This window comes from Telopea speciosissima, chromosome 8 (assembly GCF_018873765.1).
Source record: "Telopea speciosissima isolate NSW1024214 ecotype Mountain lineage chromosome 8, Tspe_v1, whole genome shotgun sequence".
Lineage (NCBI taxonomy): Eukaryota > Viridiplantae > Streptophyta > Magnoliopsida > Proteales > Proteaceae > Telopea > Telopea speciosissima.
Window position 1 is genome coordinate 15768939 of NC_057923.1, and position 18205 is coordinate 15787143.

An 18205-nucleotide genomic window follows, 5' to 3' on the forward strand; every position below is an offset into this window, starting at 1 on the left:
TTATCTGCCCCTCCATTTATTAGGAGGGAACCCCACTTGGGTAGTGTGTTCGAGCAGGGGGTAGGATGTTCATTTATGCCCCCTATGAGATGAAATGGAGGAAATAGAAGGGCAGATAAATGGAGACGATAAAGATTCCCCATGATGGCCTCGAACTAGAAAACCTAGTATCAACTATATACATTGCGTTGGAGCAATCGTAGTGAAGGGTGAAATCTCGTGTTTAAGCTATATAATAATTATTATTATTATTATTTTTTTTTTTTTTGGGTAGAAGCAATATAATAATTGAGGGAAGAGAATGTTGTGACTTTGAGAGAAGAGGGTTTTCACCATACCAATACTTGATCCTTGGTTTCCAAAGTAACAAAAAAGGTGTTGACCATTGGAGCAACCAAGGGTATTAGTAGAATGTTGTGACTTTGGTGTCTGATGTATTGGAATATTACATTTCCTCCTTTGTTTAGATGATGATTAAATATGAATTCAACATCGATATCAATTAATTAAACATGCCTTAGTGTGACACTAAGTATGTTATTAGTTGATGGAAAGACTTTATTCCGGAAGTATTGTTCTTAGTGGTAAATAAGTAGAAAAATTCTGGAGGCTCATAAACATGCATGTAATATTCAATTGGAATATTACCCTGGAAGTACTCTCATTAGTGGCAAATGACATGCATGTAAATTCTTTGCGATCCCAATCCCTTTTGGATCCAAATCCTTTCCAATGAGGTATACAATGGCTAGGCTGCCTGGCACACATCCCAGAGCCTCTCCAATGAGGACGTTGCCCAATGAGCATCCAACGGCTGGGCACAAAACCCATACTTCCTTTATCCTCAGGCCCTTGTCTGGTAGCTTCTTTCAGACCCAAAACCATAACTAACACCTCCGGCTCCAAGGCATGGTAATCGTTATAAACCCTACGGCTGCCAAAATGAGTTGCCCTTGATACAAAATACAAAAAGCCCAGGCTGATTTATCTACGCCTAGTGTAAAGATTCCTGCACAAATTAGAACCGGGAAACTCAAGTTAGGGAATTTCAGATTATTAATCAAATTAGATTATCTTCATAATAGTAATCCATATCATTAGTGGGTGATGACAAGGGTGGAGAAATAAAGTTTTCACAGGATCAGCCATGGCCTTGCCCAATACAACTTTGTTATAGAGAAACTCGCTTGTCAGTTTCGGACAACCAATGAGATAACCATGCAGGGATTTTGAAGCGTTTAGTTCCTTAGAAACAGCTTTTTTGCTAGGGCCACTAACACAATGGATAGGCTCCATAACAGGGTTGGTAGAGGCTCGCCATATAGTAGAGGGCTGGTGGCAACTAGAAGGGTCAGAACCACCATACCCAGAGCAATGGGAACGGCTAGGCTCCATAACAGGGTCGGTAGAGGCTTGCCGTATAGCAAAGGGCTAGTGGCGACTAGAAGGGTCAAAACCACCATACCCAGAGCTATGGGAACGCCTACCCCCTTTTGCCGCTCTGATCGGAGTCCTGACCAAAGAAGAAGAACGGGAGCTTGTCCCTTGACGAGGCATCACCGAAAAACCGAAAGAAGAGGAGAGAAGAGGTGCTAGCCAAAGAAGGGCTGAGAGTACCAAGCTCAGAAGCAAGGTTACCAGCGGGAAAAGCAATTAAGGGAAAACCCTAGGAAGGGAGACTCCACAGTAGAAGCCATGAACGTCTGAGAGCAACTAAGAGAGAACCCTGGGAAGGGAGACTCCACAATAGAAGCCACGACCGCCAGATAGCAACTAAGGGAGAACCCTGGGGAGGGAGAGTCCATAATAGAAGCCACGAACGCCAAAGAGCAACCAAGGGAGAACCCTAGGAAGGAGACTCCACAATAGAAGCCACGAACTCCAGATAGCAACTAAGGGAGAACGCTGGGAAGGGAGATTCCACAATAGAAGCCACGAACACCAAAAGCAACTAAGGGAGAACCCTGGAAAGGGAGACTCCACAATAGAAGCCAAAAACGCCAGAGAGCAAGGCACCATCATTTCATCAAATGTAAAAGAGGAAAAAACCACAGAGCAGATGGAGTAAAAAGAGAATAGAAAAAGTGAGGAAGAGAAGCCAACTAGCGCTGATAAATGAAAGGGTGAGGATGAGGGTAGACAAAAAGGCACAAGAAAGACGAGATGGAACACACAATGACCTAGGGAAGTGGAAGGTTCACTGTTCACCTACCAAACCGGGAAGGAAGGTAGAGGAAGTAAATGAGGAAAGAGGAAAGAGAAAAGAGAAAGAAAAAATAGAAAGGAAAAATAGAGCATAGGATGAAGTGCCAGAGGGAAAAGATCTCTCATATCTAGCATAGATGGAGAAAGAGTTCCGTGGGTGGGGGTGTATATAGAGACTCTGATGGTCGCTTCTTATAAAATTGTTGGACTGAAAAGAAATTGAGAAGTTGGAAGATTCATCTTTTATCTCAGGCTGGTTGTTCTTTTCTTATTAAGACAATATTAAGTTCTATTCCTATTCATTGGATCTCTCATATCTATCATCGGAAGAAGTGTGCAATAGGGTGGCATACTTTATGTAAGCCTTCAACATTAGGAGGGTTAGCTTTTCGATGTCTTTGAGCTCTAATAAAGCTCTTATGTTGAAATTAGCCTGAAGGCTTCTGTGAAATCCTGACAATTTATGGGTGTGGATTCTTAAGTGGAAATAAATAGGGTTTTTTACAATTATCATTCCAAAATATTTCATATTTACTATTACCCTCTCCAAAAACTTTGAAACAACTGTTACCTTCCCCTGTTGCATACTAATAACTAACTGGCCCCCACCGTTACATAACCGTAACGGAGGGGATTAGTCGTGACAGTGTACTGTTGTCACGGATTTTCTAAGACCAAAATGCCCTTTTGGGGTGGTAATTGTAAAAAACTCCCTGCTCGTCCTCCTCCTTCTCCTTCTTCTTCTTCTTCTTCTTCTTCTTCTTCTTCTTCTTCTTCTTCTTCTTCTTCTTCCTGCTCACATTAACCGTACGAACCTCCAAGCTGGGTTTAGGAGAAGAAGAAGGAGAAGGAGATCCTTTATTTTTTGTAAACCCAAATTTACCCCTCCCCTATCCATTGCCTTCTCCTTCCCTGCAACCCCACCCTTGGCGAATACCCATTTGCAGTCTGGGTTTATGAACGACGACAAAGATGGGATTTCTATTTTACGAATTAAGAGAGAGATAATAGAAGAAGAGGAGGTGATGGGGAGGGCATCATCTATGCAGCCTCAGTTGTCACTAAACCATGTTTCGTTCGTCTGCAAATCAGTGAGCAGATCAGTGAAATTCTATGAGGAAGTATTAGGGTTTGTGCTGATTAAACGCCCTTCTTCCTTCAAATTTGAAGGAGCTTGGTAAGATATATAATAATCTCTCTCTCTCTCTCTCTCTCTACATGTTTATTATTTTTTTTCACCCGCATTCCCTTCTCTACTCATTGTTTTTGTTTAATTTGTTTTCTTCTTTTCAACTTTTGTTCTTCCTTCTGTTTATCTCTTAGCTTTTTCTAAAATGCTAAATGTACGGCCCACTTCATATATCATCTATTTACAGGTGAAAGATCTTCATGTACTGGCTGGCTGCGTTAAAATCAGAATGGAAGGAGCCCCCAAAGGAATTCGTCTATCCGATTTCTGGGTCTTTAATGGCGGATCCGGTGATTGTTGCTTCAGGGCATACTATCGAGCGAATCTGCGTTCAGGTTTGTAAAGACTTGGGGTTTACTCCAATACTCCCAGATGGCTCAAAACCTGATTTCTCTACTGTAATCCCTAATATCGCCATTAAATCGACTATTCTCAACTGGGGCCGTACTAATGGCATCGAACAACCAACACCTCTAGAGCTCTGCTTTACGGAGAAGCTCGTTCGTGCACTAATACCGACTGAAAAATCAACTCTCAATTCCACGAAAGAAGAAGAAGAAACAGAGAAGGAAGAGTTGCTAAAAGGAGTGGCGGAGAAGCCTCCAGTCAAATTTTCTTACGCAGCAACCGAGTTAAATCTCCGGCTGACTCACCTCTACACAAGCCCCGAGGAATCGGTAATGTCCGCGCTTCCCACATGAGAAACACTTGCCCTTGAAACCACCCTGGACGAAGGGTTTGTCGTCGGTGGAACCAATCTCTGTGATACGTTTGCGGAACAGAGGGTATAGCGAGCGAGGGTTGCAGAACTGAGGGCATGGATGGCTTGGAGTGGCAAGGGGTGTAGGTCTGGGCGGTGATTGCAGTGGTAGATTACTGCGGAGGTTGGGGTTCACAAAGGGGGCTGGTGGTGGTGGTGACGGATGAGAGTCTCAGTTGAAAATGTGACAACAGCAGGAAGAAGGAGGAGAAGAAGGAGAAGGAGGAGGAGGAGAAGGGACGGTGATGGGTGGGAGTTTTTTACAATTACCACCCAAAAGGGCATTTTGGTTTTAGAAAATTCGTGACAACAACACACTGTCACGACTAACCCCTTCCGTTACGGTTCTGTAACGGTGGGGGCTAGTTAGTTATTAGTATGCAATAAGGGAGGGTAATAGGTGTTTCAAAATTTTTGAGGGGATAATGATAAATATGAAAGATTTTGGGATGGTAATTGTAAAAAACCCAAATAAATATTTCCACTCAATCTAACATTAAATCTCTCAAAACTGACATAGTTGGAAAAGCAAGTTTTCTTACTGGACTCGTCTTTCAAAAAACTTTGTGATTCCATCTTTTCCAACCCGGTCAAGTTGAGTCACATTCTTTCTTATTTATATTACAATAATATGAATAAATTAATAAAAAAATTTTTAAGACAAATCAAGAAATCATATATCAATGCATTTTAAGTTTATACCATTGAACAAGAGAAGGGAGACAAGGAGTTGAAGGTTTTCTTACTGTTTTAAAATATACAAATTTTCTATATTACTCAACTCAGTATTTAAGTGAATCGACTTTATGATTTTTTTTTAAACAACTAAACTCGCCAAGTCTATCATGACGGGTAAAAATATGGAGTCTTATTTGATTCGATCAATTTATGATCGAGTCTTGTCAGGTTTTCCAAAATTTTGACTCCACTCAGGTGACTCGGCCCAGTCAAAACCCTACTTTCCAACTATGCTCAAAATGAGACTTTGAAACTTGGAATAGTATATTTAAGATCTTACCTTTATTATAGAGTATTGTTTGTCTGCATTGGTTAGGGAAGGAATATCAATATGCATTAACCCATGAATCCCTCACTTGCAGAGTTTGGAATTTATAAATCTAATCTAGTTAATCCATTTTATGTTAAAGTTAATGAGCTTATGATACAATGCAATAGGAACATTAATGTTCTTCAGCCCACTTTCGTCCTGAGATTACAAGAACAAATTGTAAGATCCTCTCAGGAGATAGTTGAACTCCTCCCACAGCCATCGACTAAGCCGTGGCCGTGGACATTACTACTAAAGGAGTTATTTTGTATAAATGAATTAGGACAAAACATCAAATTTAGAACTACTCCCCACCCCTTTTGCCTTATTTGAGCCGGTAATCTGGCGAAAACTGCTAGCCTGTCTAAGTCCCTGTATGTGGTCTTGGTAGTTTTTATATTTCTATTTTCTTCAAAACACAAAAAAAGGTGATCATTAAAAAAAATTGTAAGATCCTCTTTCACCCCATAGTAAACCGGGTACTTTTCAACTAAGATTGCTTTTAGGGTATGGTGTCAACACTCTTTAGATAGTTGTACGGAGAAAGATGCTTGGAAAGTATGAAATTTTATTTGGCTTTTGAAATGATCCTTGGAAAGTATGAAATTTTATCTGACATTCGAAATGCTGTTTGGAAAGTATGAAATTTTATCTGGCATTTGAAATTACACTTTCAAAATTTGTTTGTTCTTGTGGTAGGTACTCAGGTCTCAGGGTGTGTCCACTGACCCGTTTATTGCCTATGTTCTACAGAAGTTGAAACTCATTGGCATCACTTTCTGTTATGTGACTTTAATAAAAAAAAAATTCTTAGCTGCTAGGTCATCGCCCTTAGCTGCTAGGTCATCGGGTTTAAAAACTGATACCCACTATGCTCCCTCAATCTATCTTCTCATCTTACAACACCGAGCATACACGAACCAAATGATTGAGCTCAAAGGGGTGTACAATTGACCCAACAATGGGTAACCCAACCCTACAGGAGGACTCTTCCCCATGTCCATGTTGCTGTACTGCCCCAGGATTAATCCCCCACTTAACTACGAAGGAATTGACGACTTGTGTTGGCTCAACTAAGAACAATACTCAGGAGGCTAAGTGTACATGTTCCAAGTTTGAGGTGGGTCAAGAAATTACACAAACCAATCTATATCGTACACAAGGCTGCAGAAATAACTTTACCCTTCCCAGTTTCAATGATATAAAAGAATGTGAAATTTTGGTAATCAGAACTCAATCTGTGGGTTGTGAACAGCTGTTTTGTTTTGCAACATAAATGAAACAAATAAGCTCGTAATCTCAGAACCACAAATCGCGCGAGTTCTTTCAATTTCTACCTAAATAGTCCATTAATGGAAAAAAAATCGACAGTTTTAGGTTTTACAATTATGGCCCAAGCGGGGCAAACAAAAATTTCAATAAACATACAACTACATTTATCAACTCCCTACATGATTAACAGATTATCTGAGGCATATATGTGTAACATCCAAATTGAACCCCCAAGAGCCACAACAAATACATCACCATGATTCTTCCCTGCCTAACCTTACCCACCTGAATCCAAGTATCTCAGAATGATCTTCAGAATTCATCAGTTCAAAAATTAACACAAGTAGAGCTCATCCAAACAGAAGATGACTTGGTCTTTCAAATCATGATCACCAAGTAGCACATTCACAGCATAGATATGGAAATGCATTCCACTACCAATAACCAATGACACATTCGTCCATGTTCTTTTAGCCTCCACTTGTTAATAGTGCGCTTCCCTGGGAATCTCATGCAATGACACTACAGAGGTAGGAATCCTTCCAACATATGAATCAAATATTCCAGCCCAAATAAAGGTCCCCCCCCCCCCCAACCCTCTTTCACGTCACCCACAGTGATACCAGAGAGAGAAGTCACATCCAACTTTCTAGCATTTTTCCTCATTCTTTCCAACGTTCACAGATTTACTGTAAGAGCACATACAAACCACTAGAGTAACATAATTTACTACATATTATGTGTTCCTGGCTGATTTCTTTCTAGGTAAGGTAGGGTTGCTTCATTGCCACCTAATGACCTAATGGTCACAGGTTGAAGGCAGGAAACAGCCTCCCCGCAAGGCTGCTTACATTTTGACACTTCCCGGACCCCAACATTGGCAAGTGTCTCGTGCACGCTAAACTCTTTCTACGTCACTAAAAAAAAGACCAATCTACAGTACATCAGTCAAATGACTGCTGTTGAAATAGTTACTCACAATTCATGGTCAGGTTACTAATGGATGGATACCTACCCAAATACTCCAGCAAAAGAACCAAAAAAGATTTTGGCAATTAAATGACCAAAAAAGATTCTTGACTGTGAGCTATGCTGGGGAAGAATTCTAGGCAGTGGAGTTCCCAAAACTCTAGCATAACATCAAGTTGTTCTCCTGGTGTGGGTGTTTAAAAAAAATATTAAAACAAAAAGGACCAAACGGCTACAACAGGACCACAGTAGGGAGAGGCAGGAACCTAACAGGCCAACAACAAGCTTAAACATGAAAAATTCATTAAAATTAAGATTAAATTGATACTAGGGCAAAACCCAGATGTAAAAGAGATTAAAAATAATTACCTGATGAAAATAAGCCTAGTCATAGAATTACTTACCTGCTGTACACAGAAGAAACATTCCTAAAACCTGCCAAATTAATCGCATCAAAGGCTTAAATTGCATTTGATCAAGGTGAAAAATTGACACTAACATGCAGCACATGGCAAATAATGAACCTACCCCATCAAATGCTTGGCATCTCTAACAGACTAATGATCAGCAAACTGCTCCCAGATCTGAAGTCAGGAAAAACATCAGATAGATCCAACCTACTCACGGTCAACTGTAGCTCTTTTAATCACACTGTGATTTTGACGTCAGACCATAGCCTCCATAAAATGACCTGAACGAACTAAGATGCCAACACACCCACCTTATAACCTGCTTCTTGAATCATTAACTCCCAACTAACATCATACTAAATATTGAGAAATGGCATTTCTAAAATAGTTTTGAATCTAAACACATATAGAAGTGTTTGCATAGCCCTTTCTTCTTGGAGGTAACAGTAAATAATGATAAAATTCAGGGGGGAGTGGGGAACTGCTATCAATCGAATTTCGGTGGATCCCACCATGCACATACCAATGTACACAACTGAAAATACATCTACTGACAAAAAAAAATATAACATGTAAATCCAACATTTAAAAAGAAATATTTCCGTTGCGAGTACAATACATAATAATTCATCACAACATTACTGCCTGCATCTCATAAAACACAATGATGGTTCCACCACAAATTAATCTGACCTACCACTCTATAGTTCCAAGGCTCTAACACCTAATCCTACACCACAGCACACCACTGCATCCATATTCAATTACTTGACAGGAAGAGAGGACAGATACAGATGAGATCTAATTTTAAAATTTAAGCCGATATCCTAACAGAACCACCAGGGAGATACTCTTGGACCACAAGTATAGTTTTACACATTAATCAAAATACTCAACACAACTTGTAAGGCTTGCTGGTTACATAGGCGCTTGGGAGAGCACACAATTATGGTGTCAAGGCTGCAAAAGGACTGAATAGTAACTAACATCGCCGGATAATGTTGGTCCTCCTAAACAAAGCTTCATAGGTGGGCCAATAGTTTCTCAAATCCTGTTCATCTGGTCTTCTGGTCTAGGCTGGAGGCTTCATCAAAGAGGCAGTAGGCTGGCTTCAGGCTTCATAGATCTCAAGCTGTTTTGATGGGATGGGAAGGCAACAAGGTAAACAGGAGCATTAGATATCTAAATATAGGACGGTTGGCTAGGTTAAAAGAGAAAATTCCTGTAAAGTATTATGTCATTAGCATATAACAAAGCAACCTGCCAGTTAATCCAAAGGGTAGTAGAAACATTAAGGGAGACAATGATCTACCTGTAGGCCCTAATCATCGGGGACACCTAATAATGATGTTTCCCATGGGAAACAGGGTTCGAACCAGATAACCTGGTAACAGAAGCTTAAAATCAGGATCAACATGCAGATGAACAATCTCAAAAACAAAACAAATAACAAACTTTGGGCTTGATAAACATTTTTAATAGAGAACACTGGAATATATGCCCACTAAATGAAAGCAAAAAGTTGAACGATAAAAGATCAACTCTTCTAGAGGTACATATCAAAGCAAAAGACCTTATTAAAGCTATGAAAAAACGAAGAAAAAATTCTTACCCCGCACTACCAGAACGGCCCGAAGAGTAAGCACCATATGCTCCATAAGCCCCAGCTCCACTCTGCAGAAGATACAGATATATAACCGCACAAAAAATAAATATTTTTATTTAAGCACCATATATATATATATATATATATATATGTATGAAGGCAGGAAAACAAGCAGGGGTGGTAGAGCAGGGAAGATACTAATATTTTATCAATTGATTTTCCAATAATCATCAGTTACTAAAGCAAATTACGAAGCCCATACATACGCATATATAGCAACTAAAGGTCATAAGAAGGTAATGTCAAGACAACCAGATAGCCACTGATACGATCAACGAAACAATAGAAATGAGAGGGGATGAAACATATACTAAGCAAACAGCATCCATGTGGAAACAATACCTGTGATCCACCATAACTTCCATATGAATCACTAGCAAGCATGTCACTTGAACCACCATAACCAGAGGAATAGGATAATCCACGTCCATGTGATTTAGTGTCCCTACTGCCATATTTAGAACCATCTGAAATATCTGCTGACATTGGAACATAGGGAAGAGCTGGTGGAAATGCAGATAATGCACCTTCCTTCTCAAAAAAATTGGCCTTTAACCGTGTAGTCACTTGAATTAAAGTGTTCCTTGCAACATCAAGGTCTCCGGTGATCTGGATAACAGATACAAAACAATAATTTACCTTAGAAATAAATAGAAAATATAAAGATGGCCCAACAATAGATCCCAAAAAAAAACAAATATACATAATCAAATACAAATTAAAATTTGTATGATTCCTCTACCTGCACCATCTCATCATCTTCAGATGCAACTTTTGGAAGGTTTTCCTTTGAAAGTATCCGTATGTTTGCTCGTGTGAGCTTCCTCATCTCAGTTATGATAGACCCACCTTTACCAATAAGGCAACCAATACGTGAGGTTGGAACAAGCAGACGGGTAGTGATAGAGGAATCTGAATCCTTATCAGATTTTTCACTACATTTTGGCTGCAAGCGAACAGCAGCATCAATTGTTGGAGAGACGGGATCTTCAAAAAACTGGAAAACAAGAGTAAATCAAAATTATAATAATGCCTTTCTAACTCTTAGTTATTCACCCATGCAAAATCCACAAACAAAACGGTAAAAGGCGCTCACCTCCTTTGATGAGATAGTTATTATACAATCATCTCCCTCAGAAGCTGAACTATCAACTTTGATAAATGCCCCAGATTCCTGCCTGATTTGCTTGATGATGGAACCACCCTTGCCAATAACTCCTCCAATATTTCCAGTTGGACAAACCAAACGAAGAGAGAATTCCTTTGCTGCGGCTTCATCTCTTGGAGCAGGATAAAAAGCATGGGACCATTCACTTCCTGTGTCACCCTTGTATCCACCATAAGGACCCATCAGAGGAGCTAAACCAACTATAGGACCTGCATTTGAACCCATAAACGTGCCACCTGACTGATACATGTTGGACATGGCAGATGTAAGCATATGCTGAGATCGAGAGGGATTATCGTGAAGGCGAGACGACAATTTATAGAGAGCCTTCCTGACAATGGCAGCTTCCCCGGTTATCTGACACCAAAATAGTTGATAAATTTTGTTGAGACAAGGCTAATATGAGTTGAGTTGTATAACACTAGCATGAAGAATTTACATACTAATAGCACAAAGTTTATGCTATGCACTGAAAGAAATGATATGGAATTGCAGGTATAACTCCCATCAAGTAACTGCAGTCCAAAGCTCTGATTCAGTTAGTTATAAGCTTGAATGCAAGTGGTTCTCTCTTTCTCATCACCTAAAACATACAAATACCACAGGACTAATTGACCACATGCATCAGTGCATCACTTTAACGGTGACCCTCCTTCAATAAGGCATTTTAAGTTTAACTGTTCATTAATCTTCCACAATGTGAGGATGAAGACACAAAATCCGCGGTTACTACCTCCCTCAACTCAGAACCAGTCTAAACACTAATTTAGTTAGTAAAATGATATTAATAATAATAATAATATTCAGTAGTTGTATCAGTAGCCAGCAAAAATAGAATTGCTTGCCCACCAGTAATTTTACTACAACCTCAAAATTAACATCAGAGAGTTGCTACAATTATTAAATATACTCAAGGATCAATGATACTACAGCCGCAAGAGTATTTGAGTGAATTATGACCAAAAATATATTTAACATGATCCAAACCCTTCAACCATTTGTATATGATAAAAATAATACATAAAAACATGCAGAAGCCACATTGGTTCAAGGAACATGATGCTTGCATTCACATCTAAAACATTATGAGACTGATAAAATTTATAAAAACATTTTACCTGGAGCAGTTCATCAGTGCTCATCGCACAAGGAGGCAGATGTTCATTCTTTAGAATGCGAATCTGAGCACCAGTATCACTGCGTATAGTTTGGATTATCTGCCCACCCTTACCAATAACACACCCAATCTGGTCTGATGGTACAAGCAGACGAACAGTAACTTGTTTAGACCCTTCATCATCTTCATCAGCAGGTGCTTCATCAGCAACAAGCCTGTCATGCACCCTAAAAAGAGCATCTTGTGCTGGGCAAACAAGATCTTCAGTGTCTTCAACTGTATTGGTTTCCCGGCTTGAACTAAATATAGTGATGACACGCTCCTCGCACCCTTGCATGGTTTCACCAATCCTAATCTTAGATTGACTGTCCGCCCTCAATTGCTTTACAATCTCACCTCCCCTCCCGATGATACTTCCTATCTTTCTTCCAGGACAGAGAAAACGGTATACAGTATCTTCTGGTCCAGGAGCATACTGCTCTCTCTCATCACCAGGATTCCGTCTCTTAGTTCCTCCATTATCCGCATAGTCTGTTTGTGCATGGGACCGTTTCCCATAGTTATTCCTCTGACCAGCCATTTCAGGAAAAATAGCCCAATTATCTATTCGCAGGCAAATTGCTGTCATGTAAAAACAAACAGATAAGGAGCCAAACTGTAAACATTGAAGCATTCTACTTCAAAGTGAAATTGTAAGAAAAGACAATATGACATTAGGAGTATTTGGGGAATAAAAACTAAGTTATATATGAAGACAAAATAAGACTGGTACATTTATAAAATGCAGGCCAATCTTTTGAAGAATTATGTCAGGTTGTAAAATGGGGCATTCTGTTCTTCTTGTTCCAGTAAAAAAAAAATTGTCAAATATGAGTTCAAAACTACCATATCCTAAGAGTAGAAACATCAGCTTCCTGATACAGTTCGATAATACCGTATGACCCTACTTGCAAAAGGATTTTTCCTCAAGACATGTGGGCTCGTTATATTACTTCAAACCGTAACTGCAGATAGTTCAACAGCAAATGCTTCAAGGTATACTTTTAGAAATGAGGTAAACAGACCTCATTACATTGTGATTATGGAAAGTCCATTAGATACTCAAAAGTTCAGCAACAATCTGCAAGTGGGTAAAATACCATGCCAAAAATATAATTCAGTATGCCAAATAATGCAATCTGAAATCCAGATTCTGGATATCAGATGCAAGCAGGCTCAATGATCAAATTTGTGACCAACTTTAATATAAAGGAATCAACTGTGTTGTTAAGGGAAGATATCAGGTCGATGCAAGGGAAGTGAAAAGAGATGAGATCAATCTTCTTGGGAGGAAGAAGAGAGAAGAAGAAAATAAATTAGGTATGGGATGGTATCCCGTATACACAGCTCAAAAGCACCAAAAATCTTTGCAAAAAAATTTTTCATATTCTTTACTCAAATCATCTCCAATGAATGGGGGATGTATTACATATATAAACATCTTCTAAAATTCCTAGATCTTCTAAAATTTCTAAATTGACTCGTATAAGGACTCCTAATCACTTTAACACACTCAATAAAGTATATAAACTCAAAATAAAACTTTATTTAGCTATCAAATATTCTAATCTAACTCAAAACAGTCAAGACTCACTCAACTACTAATCCTGTGTACTAACTTTATCCCCATTTTCTGGTCTTACAAATTAAGCCTATTATAATGAAATCTACAAAAAAAATTATTTAAAAGACCCAACCTATAATATTACCCAATGGTCAATTACAACCCTTGTACAACCACCAACACCTTATGAGTCTCCCAAGCTTGGATATAGGCCTCCAAACAGGATTAATGCCTAATGCAACTGCATCACCAGATCTAATCATTGCCTTGACAAACAGTTTTTCATAAATCAAATCAACAAAGTGTAGTGTAACAACAATACAGGTAAATCTTTCCAGGAATATGTTGCCACTATGACAAAAGCATTGATTGGATAGGCAAATCACTAACTAGTCTATTTCACAAAGCAATGTAAAGCCTCGAATTGTCACTCAATCCGCAGACTTGTTCTGTAAAGATGATATTCTGCATGCTACTGAGATTCAGGACTTTACAATAACCAGCTATTCAAATCCTTCTTTTCTTCCCCTCTCTTTTTCTTTCGCTTTTTCTTCTTTTCCTGAGGGTCGGAAGATGAAAAGAACGTTGAACCCAGCTCACAAGAATTTTCGTACAAATCACTATTAATCGAGCTTAATACAGAATCAAGAAGATGCAGACAAGATTACGGCATGATAATGGAGAAATATGCACAAAAACATAAATTTTCCATGTGTAACAAGAGAAAATTTACAATTAATGCTTAGAACAAAGCCCATACTGGATAATTAAAAGGGGGGGGGGGGGGGGAGCATAGAAGTTCCCCCCAACCTAAGCCGAAACATTCGTAACATGAAAAGGATCGGATCTAACATTATAACTACATAGACTAGTCGATTTCACGGCAAAAAAGAATGAGATCCAAAGAAGCAAACAGATATAAAACTACGAGGACGTAAAGACTGAGGATCTGATCAAGAAACGACCTTCCAACCCAAAATCTTGACCTGGCTGAGAGAAAATCTCGAACAAACCAGGACGAACTCGTATTGATTAGAAGGGCCGAAATCGGAAAACGCGATTACACAATCATATGAAACAGAAAAAATAATTGTACCTTAGATGATCGAACACAAATCCTCGAAAACGATAGCTCTGTCCTCAGAAACAGAGAGAGTTCTTCCTCACTTCCGATGTGTGGGAATAAATAACCGCCTCTTTCGAGTAGATTGAAATATCTTGGATACGCATAAAACGCTTGTTCCTTTTATTTCTAGGGTTTTGACCAGTACAAACAAATTTCCAAATCATCACAAGCACATTATTAAATTACTAAAATCGCCACCTTCTCCTCAATATTTATTTAAAAGGGAAAAATAAACTTTTGAGGGCTGGACCGGTTTGTGAATACTCAGGTCCAGCCTGAGGTTCAAAGTGCCCAACCCAACCAGAAGTCAGGCTGGACCGGGTTATGCACAAAGCGAACATAAATGTAGTCTATGTACCCTTAGGCCCGAATAAAAATCCTCTGCTGTACTGCCGGGTGTGCGGTGCACATCCTGCTGCACAGTAGAGGCCATGTGTGCCACGCAACCTCTACAGTGCCACAGGATGTGCACCGCACACCTTGCAGTACAGCAAAGGATCCTAACATTTATTTGTTTGGAATTTTTTCTATTTTTTTGGTAACATATTTGTCCGGAATTTGGTTGGGTGAGAATAAATAGTAAGAGAAAGTTTTAAAATTGGATGTTTGGATATCTACAATGGAAAAGTTCAACAAATTAGCAATGTACGATTCTCATTGTCGATTGCTTGTTTTCTCCACCCCATTTTCTTCAAAATCCTATCAATTCTAGTGGGATTGTTGCACGTTAGTAGAGGGGATCTTAGGCCCAGTTTGGTTGCACTCTTAATAATATTTCTAATGTTCTTTTGGCAGAAATGTGTTTGACAAATCTGATTCATTTTTGTTTTGACAGAATAAATCGAAGACAAAAACAACTTGATAGAAAGAAAGAAAAAAAAAAACGATCCTTAGGTTTGCCTTTTGTTGGCGTAGATGTAGTATTTTGCTTTTCTACTTCGACATATTTTTCATTCACAAAAAAAAAAAAAAAATGAAGCAGGTCTATTTTACACGAAAATCAATTTATCAATATCAAAATATATATAAAAAAACATACTCTAAAAGGAGGAGTTATTATCTTTCAATTTTTTATAGATATTTATCTCAATATCAGAATAAGAAGGGGGCTAGGCTTAGAGTAAGACGAATCACAAGACTTCCAACAAAGGAGTAAGCATATCAGAGATAAAAGTAATAGTCAAATATGATTTTTTAGAAATATGCACATTTTGGATCAGGGGGATCATAGATACACGAAGGGGGTGGCACACTGGCACATGCGTAAGGGTGTCAATCGAATACGGAATCAAGTATTCGGTCTAGATTCGATTCGATTCCAAGTAGTGACAGTGTGATCCAAATCCGTACCAAGTACTGAAGCGGTTATAGAATTGAATAACATAACCTTTCCTGAATGGTTCCAGTTTGGATCTTGTTACAATCCGGTTCTTGTATTCGGTTCTTATCTGGTTACTATACAACAACAACCATAACCTTATCCCAACTAAATGGGGTCTGTTACATGGATCCGAAGAGGCTAAGACTGTAAAAGATATAAGAGAAAAAAAAAGAAGTACAAGAAGTAAAAGAGAGAAGAATAGAAAATAGGTTTAAAAAAAAAAAGAAAAGGGAGGGATCAAAAAAGCATCTCAGGAATATTCCCCTACGAGGGGTTGGCGATACGGGTCTTAGTCCTCTAAACATCTGGTTATTATATTCAATTTAAATTCAGCTATGTCATTTGGTTCTCGTTCGGTTCTGATATTCACGAAACAAAGCAAAGCAAAAGTTTGAGATCAAAATATATGACTTGCTTAAGTAAAAGAAATATTGATAGAATATTTTAATTGAAAAATAAAATAAATCTAATTGGAACAGTAAAGACTAAAGAGGAAGAAGGGGAAGATGAATTGATAAAGACTAAAGAGGAAGAAGTGTGAATTGAAGGATTAAGTTAATCACTTAACCATCAAGGCGTCAACTATAGTCTTTTAAACCTAATAAGATATTAGGGTTGTATGTTAATTTTTAAAGCAGGTATTCGGTCTGGATCCGAATAGATCCGTCGGATAGGTGGGTAGATCCGGATCCGGATTATAAAGCCATTTTCAGATCCAATACTTAACCATATTAAATTCGGCCCGGATCAGAACCGGGTATTCGGTCCGGATCCGGATTCTGTACTTGGTTATGGTTACTCATTAACACCCTTACACGCGCGCACGTGTGTGTGTGTGTGTGTGTGTGTGAGAGAGAGAGAGAGAGAGAGAGAGAGATGTTCAAAATCAAAGGGAGAGAGGCATCTTCTCCGTCTACGGTAACGTTTGATCACATCTCTGCTGCCTTTCTGATCGCTCGTCTTCGACATAGGGCTTCAAAGAATAAGGAGGACTACCCCCACTTTTTAATCAGACTTCACGTCAACTTTTGAATGTATCTGAATATGGTTGGATAGAGAAATGTTTTAATGTGATTTTACAAAGCTACCCTTAACAATGGTCTGTTAAAAATCTTAAATGGAAATTCAAGGTTTCAATTAAAAAGATTGTTTTTACCCTAAAAGTTACCTGCAAACCGATAAAAGAAAAAAACAAAAAAAGGGGATCGATTTTTTCTTAAGTCATGGTGAATGGCAATCCATTTACCGTGGGGAGGCTTCAAATGTGCACATTAGGGTATTTTTGGAAAACAAACTAAAATCTATAGAGGTTTGTGAACCCTAGAATGACGTTGCATGGCAGAGGAAAACTTTCTTCAAAAAATATGGGTACTATAGGGTATTGAAACTTGTGAATGTTTTGTCACTAGTTGGAGCTTGGTGACATTCAGATGGACCGAATAATAAATAAACGAGCAAAAAATTGTTGTCTGGTCATGTAGCACTTGCACCAGTGCGGGGACCAATTAGATCACATGCAGGGTCATCGAGATAAATGTGACTATTGATTTCATGGGAGATAGGGTGGTACTTTGCATGTTCCTGTGTGGAATTTAGCTCGTCTCCAGGGAGGCGTGCGCCCAGGGTGCTGCCAGGGGGCATCCAGCGATTGAGATGTGTTGCACACATCTCGGTGCATGCCTAGGGATGTGTGTGGCACAGCCCAATGACTGGCAATGCCCTGGCAGTTCCTTGCTCCCTAGAGACGATCCTAATCCCCTATGTGTGGGGGGGGGCATAGGAACCACACGACGAGGGAGTGTTCTTTTTCCCTAAATAAATAATGGAAAGTAGTTTTCTATCTCGGAGTGTGATATGTGTCTATCTCTCTCCTTCTCAAAACAATGGGATAGAGATGTCTTTTCATATGGAAAAGTGAGATAGACTCATGGAAGTGTTGGGAAGGGAAAAAAACAGATTTTGCAGTAGAAAATAGAAATGTCAAATTGCAAATATGTCCCATTCTAGAAAAAAGCCACAAAAAATATCTCCACCATCAACTGTAGCAGGGTAGCAAAAATGTTCCTGTTACAAGGGTAGCCGGTGGATTTTCGTTGGAATGTTCCTACTACCCTACCCTGCTGGCAGCCAAGGAAATAGGTTCTTAGAGGTTATTTTATTGGGAAAAAGTTCTCTGTCCGAGAGTGCTGGCGTAGGCCATACACCCGAACAGAAAACTGGTTTCCTATTTTATTTTAGATAATACTAAAACATAGGAGGATATTTTTGAACCAAAGGGTAGGTGAATTATT

At 39.0% G+C, this 18205-nt stretch overlaps 1 protein-coding gene and 1 long non-coding RNA gene across 3 annotated transcripts; one reads left to right on the top strand and one right to left on the bottom strand.

Annotated features, from left to right (window-relative positions):
• Positions 1 to 8461: 8461 nt before the first annotated feature.
• On the bottom strand, positions 8462 to 12384 carry LOC122671058 (KH domain-containing protein HEN4-like). Of its 2 annotated transcripts, XM_043868149.1 has the most exons (7): positions 11806 to 12384; positions 10616 to 11044; positions 10262 to 10516; positions 9862 to 10128; positions 9466 to 9527; positions 9166 to 9237; positions 8462 to 8985 (listed from the first exon to the last, which is right to left on the bottom strand). In XM_043868149.1, exons 1-6 carry the CDS (start codon positions 12382 to 12384, stop codon positions 9192 to 9194), a joined length of 1638 nt encoding a protein of 545 aa, XP_043724084.1. In that variant the 3' UTR covers positions 8462 to 8985; positions 9166 to 9191. The 2 variants fall into 2 exon arrangements, with proteins under 2 accessions (XP_043724084.1, XP_043724085.1); XM_043868150.1 differs by lacking the exon at positions 9166 to 9237.
• Positions 12362 to 14547, top strand: LOC122671060. Its single transcript, XR_006334309.1, has 3 exons — positions 12362 to 12427; positions 13711 to 13716; positions 14509 to 14547. It is a non-coding gene; the product is annotated as an uncharacterized LOC122671060 (long non-coding RNA).
• Positions 14548 to 18205: the final 3658 nt, after the last annotated feature.